At 41.1% G+C, this 11,638-nt stretch overlaps 1 protein-coding gene across 2 annotated transcripts in view; it reads right to left on the bottom strand.

The window, feature by feature from the left end:
• Positions 1 to 672: 672 nt before the first annotated feature.
• The window catches only part of LRP1 (LDL receptor related protein 1), a 374,671-nt gene continuing 363,705 nt past the window's right edge, over positions 673 to 11,638 (bottom strand). For both annotated transcript variants that reach the window (XM_075591499.1, XM_075591500.1), the window contains exons 87-89: positions 9,980 to 10,073; positions 7,289 to 7,433; positions 673 to 4,491 (exon numbers count right to left, since the gene is read on the bottom strand). In XM_075591499.1, the coding sequence (XP_075447614.1) occupies positions 4,351 to 4,491; positions 7,289 to 7,433; positions 9,980 to 10,073 (380 nt within the window). In that variant the 3' untranslated portion in view covers positions 673 to 4,350. The remainder of the gene's footprint in view (positions 4,492 to 7,288; positions 7,434 to 9,979; positions 10,074 to 11,638) is intronic.

The raw sequence follows: 11,638 nt of genomic DNA, 5'->3' as shown, positions 1-11,638 counted from the left end.
CCCTTCAAAAAAGAAACTGCTTGTACCTTGTAGTCTAACATTCCAGTGTCTCTCAAGAGGTCCTAAACTCCTTTCAAATTAATTTCTGCTTTTATTTTTATTATTATTTATTTTTTAACAAGAGTAAAAATTAAATTGGACAACTAAAACATACACTCTAGTGAGATCCGCCCCTCTCCTCCAGCTGTCTCTGTGCTTTTCACCGCATGACATCGGTGGAACAGGGTGAAACGCACAGGGCTGGAAGCTTAAAGAGGCAGCAGCAACAGCAGCGCGGTATCAAGTCTTCCCGATACACTTCTGCTGTGTGCAGACAACATAACTTAACCTCAGTAAGACAGGACGTAGAACGCATAAGGAAAGGCTTCTACCGAGTCAGTTTGCCATTGTAACCAAGACAACATAGTTAATACAAAGTAATACAGTCTAATTAAAGTGTTTACAGATTTTGGTTAAAAAAAAAAAAAAACAGCAATTTAATTAGTTGTTATTGCTCAACAAGAATGTACGCAAAACCCACTTTTGACCTAGGAGTGACTCACCCTTTAGATAAGATGTCAACACGCTCACCATCATGCCACACGTACAACTCATTTCAACATCCCTGCATTCGCATCCTAACACATACATATACACACACACACACACACACACAATGAAAAATAGACCAAATCAGTATAATTTTCCATTTTATTTATAACAATGTTCTGTGTTATTTAAGTTGTAAAGTAATCCAGCTAAAAATATTAAAACTTTTTTTTTGTAAGCCTGCCTCCCTTAATTCAGCCCAATAAAAGTTTTTGAAACGAGTTCTTGCCACATACAAAAAAAAACATGTTAACTTTATTTGCCTTATGCAAGTCTGAGAACTCAAGCAGAAGAGGAATGATTTCAAGGTCACAATGTAATATTTTAAAGGAAAAGCTAACAAAAAACACACATGAACGGTACATGTAGGCGATGCCCTTTAACACTATCAGATTTGGCGAGTCCAGCAAAGTTTCCGCAGGGAATGTGTTGCGGTCCCTCATGTGCTCAAAATGTTTACCATGTAAACTGGCAAATGCTGTGTTAAACGTAATCTCAGACACATGCATTCAACAAGGCTGGTACATTTCTCCTACTCCAAAACCTAAAGCACAAGAGTGATAAAGAAATAAGATGTGATGATCAGGAGACAGCAGTATTTTTGCAGAGACTGCTAGTGGTAGGATGTTCTGCAAAGACCTGCTATCCTCCTCTTTCCTCTACACAAGGTAGGCTGTGAAATACTATACTGGGTTCTTATGTTTTAGATACTGTACCTCAAAAATCATTCGGTGATCCTTTCTATATTCATTTTGAAATACACAATTTGCAGACCTACTGCAACTATGCCTTGGTCCTCTAATAGGCAGGATAGTTAGAGTCCGTTTCAATGGACTGTCTCTAAGTGCTCTGTTGCTCTAGAAGTTGTCTGAAGTGGTCACAGCTCTTGTTTGCAATAGTATGGAGATGCTGCCTTTCTGTGTCCTCTTATAGAATCCAATGCTTTTTTTCCCCCTTGAGGGTGGGATGCCACGGGTTGAGCTGCAAACCCTTGAATCTCTATATCCCTGTACCTATCCTTTAGGATGTTGAGCCAAAGAGGTAGTAATTTCTAGATCCTAACACAAATGTTTCAAGCCACTAAGACTTAGACATGGTCACAATTAGGATACATAACATCTAAGGTCATTCAAGTTAAACATTCCTTATAGGAGCTGGAATCAAAGAGACAACAAAATATATATTATAGTGCATGTACACCAATGTATATACCTTTAACCATACTTCATTTTAGCTGGCCCACAGAATCCGATTTAGGAGTATCACTGATTGTTAATGACTCTCCAAGTTGCTCTAGGTCTATTGGAGAGTACTCAGATTAAATGTTTGCATTACTAGAGAGTAACTTCAACACTACAAACTCGTCCTGCAGTTCCATAATGTAAGTGTGGGCTCCTATTCTTAAAATCACAGCTCACGGGCAAATCATGAGCCAGTAAACTCCAAGAATTAATATTTTCAGTGACAGTTGAGCTGTAGTGTCTAAAGACTTTAAGATCTACAATTAACCATTTGTCAAGACAAGGGATAAGCTCTTAATGTAGGAGGAGCTGGTGCAGAAATGTGTCTCACCTCTACAGGCATTAATAAGCCATTAGTCTGAACCATCCAACTCTTAACTGCAGTATGATGGCGAGTTTATATAACCCCCTTACTAGCCCCACTTATGTGGATAGCTTCTCCCATTCACAGTTTTCTTTTACAATCCCCTTAACATCTCAAGCAGCAATGGGGGTCGAACAACAAAAGAAAAAATATACATAAAACAAAGTTAAATGTCTGTTAAGCCAACAAAAACTATACTGTTTGTCATGTGTGTAATAACTGGACTGGTCTAATATATGATCAAGTTTAAGAAGCATGTGAAAAAAAAAGAGAAATCGAAAGCCAATCTAGTATAAAGGATACAAAGAAAAACTTTTCACTCTGATGACATCGGTGACAGCGTAAAACATAAGTACCACAGGTTAACAATAAAACAACGCAAAGTGTGACATCATTTTATCACTTGTTTAAAGCAGCAGTACCAGAACATGTGAGAATCATTCAGAAGACAAAGAAATCAAGGTGTTCTTTCGATTAAAGGTATTCTCCCCGTTTTGTTCATGAAATCCAATCATTGTGGGAGTGTTGGTTGAATGTTGATAATGTGGTAGACAAAATCCGTGCTAATCCTACTCTCCCTAAGAGCCAAAACATGACTGGGGGGAAAAAACACAAGCAAAGGAGGATTTTAGTGAGAAGAGTTTTAATACAAGGGGTGAATCCATAATAAAAATGTGAGCACTTTTTATTTAAAAAAAAATAAAAATTAAATATATGATAAAATTTAATACTTTTAGACAAAATGCAGATTAAAGCCTCGTAATGGGAAACTATTCTTGAGTATCTTTTCTTACAGTGTTAGCACTGCTGCTTTAAATGCATGCTACGTCTCACAAAAGCCAAAATGAGAGAACTCCTCTGCCTGGGGAACAGATTGTTCTAAAGTGCCCTGGTTCCAAGGTTCCTGGTATCCTGAACTGTTTTGTAGACATTAGGGGAAATGAAACCAAAAAGAACATTTAACCCCCCCCCCCCCCCCCCCCCACCCACCCCCACAGTGAAAGAGTGGCTGCAGCACACTGAAGGGGTTAATAGAAAACTAAGCCCTTGTATCCCCATCACTTAATAATTTTTGCAGCGAAGCTGAGATTGCTTATTATAACACATTCATTGCGTAGGGGAGTCCTCTTCCCAGCCAGAAAGTGGCATCATTCTCCTCTGCTTTCTAGGTAACAGACACAAACAACACATTCTTAAGCAGCTTTCATTTACTCTGGCATGAGCTACGGGGGTAAATCTGCGTACTTATTATTATTATTATTTTTCTTGACACCAGGCCGAGAAATCCCATTCTCTTCACCCTTACAATGCAGAAGGGGCCTGCAATAACTTGCTTTCCATTGATTTGTAGGCTCCCGTGGCAGCAAAGGGCTTCAAAGTGACATTGCACAAAACCCTCTTAACACTTCTAAAAAAAAATACAATCCCAGTAGCAAAACCTCCACAGTTTTCAAAAGGTCCGAGCTGAGAAATGACACTATCCCCCCCCCCCCCCTCTCATCACATCACAAAAACAATCCAAAACATAAAAACACATTTTTTTTTTTTAGGTTTTAAAAGTATTATTATTTACTTTGTGCCGAAGCTAAAAGATGAAGCAAAGAAAACAAAAAGGTAAAAATGTAATAGACAGATCTTGCCGGCGTCTCTCTCTCTGCTTCCTTACATAGTGCCACCCTGGTGATTCTTGAAGTGAATAAAATAACTGGTAACAGTCTTGGTTAACAGGTCAGCCCTTGAAATGGCAAAACTGTGTGGGGGGGGGAGGAGGGAGTTTGTATGCGTGTTTTTGGTTTGCTTCTTAAAATGAGCTGTCTCTTCCTTTGCATCTTCCACTGCTTCCCCTTCTTCAACTCCCATTCGCGTGACGAGATCCGTGTTCTATTTACGTATGAATGGCAGAGTCCCGAAACAGGCAGTTCCCGAGCTGGGAGGGGGGGGGGGGGGAAAAGGGCAAGAGGAACGCAGACAGGTTCCAGAAAATAATGGCAAGGAAAAAAAAAATATATATTTATAATACTGAGATCAAATATAAAAGTAGTCCTTCATTTATACACTTTATACACCGTTAGGTTGTGTGTGTGTTTTCTTCCTCTCCATCATTTTTTTTTTGTAAGTTTTTAGGTGTTTTCCTCTTATTTATTTTAAAATTCCACCCTACGCCAAGGGGTCAGAGAGATCATCCTCGCCCCCACGGGACAGCAGCTCCCGCTTCTCATCCGTGCTGGCTAACGAGTTTCGGCTGTTGTGAGCTCCCATGTACAGGGTGGCGTACACTGGATTGGTGAAGTTTGTAGGCTGAGATGGGGGGGGAGAAAGGTGTACAGAAATGAGGCGATTAGATGAAGATCACATGATATCCGTACATTTTATACATGCGTAACATCCTGTAGCTGGAATTACATCTGAGGGGGCGGCCCTCAGTCACTTCTACTGGGCCCGCCTCGGTGTGCGCTGTGCGATCAAGCCCCGCCCCCCAAGTCAGGCCAGTCCCAGTCCCTACCTTGTCGCACACCTTTCCCCAGCGGTGCTCGACAGGTTTTCAGGCAGGCAGGGGAATTTGAAATTAACATCTGCGACGGAGGCGTGGCGACGCCCCCGCCGGCGTTCAGCCAATATGGGTGAACCAGCCGCGGGACGTCATGGCCACGCCCCCGCAAACCCACAGGCTCGCCCCCTCCTGTCGCAAACCTCTCCCCTCAGACCGCAGATCGCTGTGTAGCGCAGTGCACGCGCCGCCCCCCCCGCCGGGCGCGCGTGCCACAGTGAAGACTGGGGACTCAGCCTAATTACCTGACTGTAGTAGTACAGCTCAACCCCGTTATAACGCGATCCGCTACAACGCGGATCCGCTTATAACGCGATGCAAGCGTGGCTCCCAATTTTCGGATTTAGGAATACTTTACAACACGATTATTGGTGTCTTAAATATTTTATTGTACAATACATACAATTGTACATTATTTCTAACGCCTTCCGCTTATAGCGCGATGTGATTCTTTGGACCCCAAGCACAGCGTTATAAGGGGGTTGAGCTGTATGAGGTTTTGCAAAAGTTCCTGCAATTCTTTCACAGAAGTCTGTGGATCCCTGAAGTCTTGGAGAGAACGTTATCTGAGACAGGTTGGTTTTTACCCTACAGATGGTCTGTTGATTTGCAGGGTATAAAATGCATACTTCTTGATATGTGATACTATTGGGAAAATTCTCCAGTAATCACCAACCTTATTTTGCAAACATATGCCCATTTGATACACAATGGAACCGCCACAACACGTTTGCCCTTAAAAGGTGCGCTCCATTACTCTATTAAAGCCAACACCAAATACCAGGGACTGTGGTAGGGAGGTCCGCATCTAGAAGGCAAGGTACAGTAACTAAGAGAAAAAACATGCAAAGGCGCTTACCATAGTGAAGTCACTTTACTGGTAAAAAAAAAGTAGCCTTTAAAATAAGGGAGATGGGCTCACAAACATAGTAGAAATGATCGCATTGGATATAAAATATATGTATGCTTATCACCGGCCATCAATATTCAAACACTTCTTCTCCTGACAAGTGATTTCATCAGATGGTAACCCGAAGGGCATATGTGGTGATCCACATATAAATAATTGGGCTTTCGTATGGTCCAACTTGGCGTGCTTAGTAAACATGGGCCTTGCAGTCTCCACAGATTATAGTAGCAGATAGAGGAATGAACCTCAATGTTCGGCGCTACTAGCCTAGTAGACGCGTGCATCACGCAGAGGCAACGATATTAACCCTATCCATACCGGAGTCCAGAACTTTAAACACCAAGCAAGCTGTAGCTGTAATGAGTAATGCCCCTAAGGCAATCACATAGAACAGGGATAGGCTGACCACGGCGATCATGAGGTCCCCCGACGGGAACCAGCAGACCCCCGAAATGCCAGGCAAATCCCCTAGTGATGAACAATGTAGCAGCAAACAGTTCAATGAATGGGGTACTCACAAATTCATTCTCAGGTGAGTTGAAGACATCCGGTATACCGCAGCTTGCATCCACAAATAAGCAAGCAGGATAGAAGAAAAAAACAGCACAGCAAAAAGGTGGGGAACTGGAGGCCAATGAAAAATAACAAAATTTTTTAGAAGTTTTTTAAGTTTTTGTTATTTTTCATTAGCCTCCGGTTCCCCACCTTTTTGTTGTGCTCTCAGTTTTTTTCTTCTATCCACAGATTATAGCATGTTTGGAATATGGCTGCACAGGCATCTCTAGGTAAGCACTACAGGTCCCTTAGTGCTCCTAAAACCTCCTTAACGCATTTCGCGACTGAACAAGTCCCTTCCTCGGCGGTTACGAAACATTTGTTCAGTCGCAACACACATTATGGACTTTTTAGGAGCACCGGAGGGAAGAGTAGTGCTTCGCTGGAGGCGTCAGAGCAGCCATACTCCGACCGTGCTAACATCAGTGGAGACAGAGTTCCTGTTTTCTAAGCACGCCAAATCGGACCCTGTGACTTGCCAATTATTTCTACGTGGAGGACTGCACCTGCAGTGAAATCGTTTAGCAGGAGAAGGGGCATGTGAGAATCAGGACATCCGGTGGCAAGAATACATATATTTTATATTCAATATAAAGCCCGTATTTTAAAGGCTACTTTTTTTTACCAGTAAAGATAAACTTCACTATGGTAAGCGCCTCTACTCTTTATCTCTTAGGTATTTGAAAAGACGTTTCTTGACCCTTCTTTGAAGAGCAGCGATAACATTTTGGAATCCTACCCTGGATTTTCCCATTTTTTGGGGACCCACTGGGTGTGACTTTTGTGTTAATAGGTTGGATAGATAACACTTGCTATTTATTTGTCTGCTCATCGATTTCATATTTTATTTTCTATTCTACGTTACACGTACAGTATATGGTATAATAGTTGTTAATTTTTTGCGTTTAGGTTTTAAATGTAACCTTTATATTACACATCACAATGTATTTTACAGTTTTATTTTTAGGGGAAAACCAGATTTTTCTCTTTTCCTAATACTTTGCTCAAAGTCTAGTAACTAGCTACAGATCTGGTTACCACAGTAAATCAGTCATGTCTACTGACAGAGGGTTTGCTGTTACCTTATCAGGATCCAAAGTGAAGTCTGCATCAAGCAGTTCTCCCACATCATCATCTGGCTCCCCCTCATACATTTTATAAGTAGGATTTCCAATCTCCACATTCATGGCTCCATTGGTCATACGTTGATGCTGGAATCCTTTAGCTCTGTGGAAGTAACAACAGCATTGACATTGATTTGACTGTACAAGGGACAGGAAGGCCAGGTGTCAAGGATGGGGGGTGGTATCAGGCCTGACACACACAGCTTCATATTTTGGTTGAATTTACTACTAGACCAAGTTATCTTTTCAATATATATAATTAACCAATTTGGTCAGCAATCTGTTCCCAGCACAGTGTAAAATGAGAATTAAAGATGATGATATTTAATGCAATAGTCTATAAAATATACTTTTATATAGAATTTATGGAGCATTTTTTTTTTATTTTAAATATTTGTAGGCGTCAGATTTGGGTTAAAAAAAATGCACCAATAACTCAGATGTAACCCCTTAAAAGGGCCGCTTTTAAAGATTTCCTCACAATACTGTATAGTAGAATGTCTGTTTCCACCTCTCTTGTTTTTTCTTTAAACTGTGTATTGTATTCCTAACAAATTAGTCCTAAACTTAAATATAGCTGCTTAAGCCAATCTCATTTAGGGGCTTAATCAACAAGGCCCAAAACCCCTTAGTGACCGTAGTAAACCTTTATCGCAGAAGATTTTGAGAACACAATTTGCATGGAAAACAGTTCTTAGCTGCCCGGTGGAGGGGAGAAAGTGAGAATATACACCAGGAGTTGCCATGTGAACACAATGCTGCAAGCTTTGGGCATTTACAACAACAAAAATGCCTTCCCTTCCCCCCCCCCCAAAAAAAGAATTAAAATCTAATTTTAAAAAATAGCTAGGAAAAATAAAGAAAGAAATAATGGTGGTTGGTAATCTGCTTCAGTGGGCCTCACTTAGAGCTCACTATCAAAATAGGTCATATTGAGGGGGAGGGGGGAGGCTGCACCTTTAAACGTGTCACTGGTATTAATTCCCTTTGGTCCTAAGTGGGATTGCCCCTTTCATCATTATGGCAGACAGAAGCCTCACAGCTCTATTTCTCCCATGTCCTCTAACATTCTTATAGTCGTTTTTCTGAGAGCAGATGGTATGTAAATGTTCTTATAATGGATACCTCCATAAGGCAAGGACACTGAAGGAGAAGAATGACATGAAGGATTCATGCCAGAGTAAGGGGGATGGAGGTTCAAGGGGATTTACAGGTAATAAGCGGCTCCATTATTTATGAAGATATGGGCACATACAAGTGTGCCAATATGTTGTATGAGAGGATCGCAAGGATGACTTTTCTTAGTTCTCTACAAAGAGTTTAGTTCAGGTCTTCTTGGGTGTGTCTGCAGAGGTGGTAGATAGATTCCTGAACACACTGTTGTCTCACAGCTGACACCCCATGTGGATGTCTGCAGGACGACTATGTTAAAGTCAGCCTGTGCCTGCTTATGAAACATGTCTGATCGTATTTGACTAAATCCTTTTGCTCGCAAAAGGACCAAAAATACATTGCAAGCCAATGCATTGCAGGCCTCTCCGACAGCAAAGAGCCTGACACGTGCTCCAAATAATTATCCTTTGTTATACATGTGGAAATGAAATGGTTTTTATTTGATAGAAAAATTTAAGCAAGTCACATGACAGGCTACGCACTCAAGTTTTTCGCCAAGCCATTGTAAATGAAAATTTGCGAAACGTGTAGACTTCTGTAAGGAATGAGGTCAGTCTAGGGATGGATTATTTTAAAGTGATTTTGGATGCTATGTTTTATGTCTGGTATTACATACTGTATATGCTTGGAATTTTTTTGGAGCAATTTATTTCAGAATGATGAAATAAATGAATACAAAGCTTTAATAAAATATTGACGTAGTTGATCTATATTATAGGAGAGAAGCATGCGAGTAAAAATCTCTTTATTGTAAATAAGAAACATAGCTTGTCTTATAAAATAGAAAATACCACCACACACAAGATTATAGGGAGCTTGAAAAAATTTAAGATTTAATGCGGTCGTAGCTAAGTGTCTTCTTCCAACACCAATTTCATTTCTGTTTTTATGTCTAATCTCCATTATCCTTCATGCATGTGTGTAAAGTTATTTTGTACTTTTCGAGATTGGAATACTTTTTTTTTGTATAAGAGGTATGGCAATCAGTGATCAAACCGCAAGTGTAACAAGATTGCCAAGCAAATTGTAATCATAACTTTTCTGTGGCTAAGTAAAGAGCTTTTTAACATAGGAAATGAAAGTGCAATGCTTAGGAGAAAGGATACAGAGAAAGAAAGAAAGAAAGAAAGAAAGAAAGACTTTATTAAGCCCCCCAGGCAGTGAAAGGGTGATTATGAATGAAATACTAGAGCAAAATTTGTGGATGCTTTTGCCAGTCATGAGAATCCCTAATAAATCACTTCAGAACAATTATGAAGATCAAGGCAACTCTGAAGTGTGGGAAAAGCAATCTTCCAATATACGGCAGCTTTAATACTATTAGAGAGATGGTACAACATTTTCATCGTTTACACCAGGATTACTCTAATACTTATTGAAACGTGCTTGATGGTGTGACCTGCTGCTCGGACACACTTGACATTTTGAGGGTTTTTAAATTGCCTGGAATGTTCGATAAAAGTATGTTTTCCTTACCCACTCATCCGGTGTCTGTACCAGAAGAAGACTCCAACTCCAAGCAGGAGCAGCAGGAGCAACAACACAATCGGGATTACAATGGAGGCAGTTTCTGTGAAAGTCAATTACAGTGGGTGAGTGGTCAAATCAATACCCAACAAACCAATGTAAATCCTGTGGGACGTGAGGGTGCCGTTATTTAGTGGTAGTCAATCTAATGATTCCAATAGAACCTCTGAATCTACAGATGAAGCCAACTTTATTGCACGGTACCTACCGCGTTACCCCTGGTGAGTTGTAACGCATTTTCATGCAATTCAATGATATCGCACAATAATGGCTAAATCTATATGTACATTTTATGTTCAGTAATGATTTCTGCTTAAACAAAAGATTGCAAATTGTTTCCCTTTTTAACCAGTTTATATTGGCTATGACTACAATGTTGCTGTAGCTCCCCTCTTGAGAAGACATTAGAATTGCAGTTGGTATCATGCAAACGTTAGGCCGCGAATATACAGCGCCTGTTGGTGCTCGCGTGCGGCAAACATAAATCTTTAAATTCCTTTATGGCCGCCCACAGCGTGCGCACATGACAGTTTTTTTTGTCTTTTCAAGCGTGGCTGCGTGATGTCAGCATCACGTGAGCGGTTCAGCAAATGAGGGCGAACCAGCTTCGTGACGCATCCGCCATCCCACCCCATCGCTTCCAGCCAAGTTCATAGATCGCTGGGGCTGCAGGCGTAGGCGAGGATATGCGGTCCATCACACGCGTGAAAGTTGTATAATCTTAGCCTAAGGACCACATGCGGCCCTCTGGGGCTTCACCCGTGGCCCTCCAACTGCTTGCCGCTCCAGCAGCCCAATGTGTCTCTCTCCCCAGTGCAGAGGAAATGGAGATGTAGCTGCCGTGAATCGTAGCTTCTCCCCAATCCATCAGCTGCTTAGTGACATTGTGCTGATACATACTGCTCCTCTCCTGTGCCAATCACTAGTTCCCAATGTACAATGATGAGCGGGACAGTATTCATTAGCGTGCAATAAGCAGCTAACCAGAGGGGCGAGAAGCTCCTGCTCATGGCTGCAATGTCCCTTCTGCCTGTGCACGCACACACACATAATGTATGTATGTATGTATGTATGTATGTATGTATGTATGTATGTATGTATGTATGTATGTATATATATATATATATATACATACATACATATATACACGCACACACACACATATATATACCGTATTGGCCCGAATATTGTATGGCCTCGCACATACTGTAAAACAACACAAAAGTTTTGAATATGACTGCGCATATGATACGAGTAGTTTTCGGAAGGATATTTTTAGGAAAAAAAACACAGCACTATATTCAGGCCAATACGGTATATATAATATATATACACACATACACACAGCACTTTTGGTGGCTCAATGGCCTCAATATGGCTCTTACACTATATCATGTTTCCAACCACTCCATTAGACCATTGGTGGGCAATGGGATGTTGCTGATGTTGATCATAGCTTTACCCACCCCTCAGCTGCCTTATGACAGTGCTAATCACTAGTTTCCAGTGTAAGGAGAGGAGTGGGACAGACTTAATCAGTGTGCCAGCATACAGAAGGTGAATGGGATTAGAGCGGGAGGGAAGGGAGAAGCTCCTACCGATGGCTGC

Source organism: Ascaphus truei, chromosome 3 (assembly GCF_040206685.1).
Source record: "Ascaphus truei isolate aAscTru1 chromosome 3, aAscTru1.hap1, whole genome shotgun sequence".
NCBI lineage: Eukaryota > Metazoa > Chordata > Amphibia > Anura > Ascaphidae > Ascaphus > Ascaphus truei.
The sequence above is the reverse complement of the archived record's forward strand: the minus strand, read 5'-3'. Positions and strand labels throughout refer to the sequence as shown.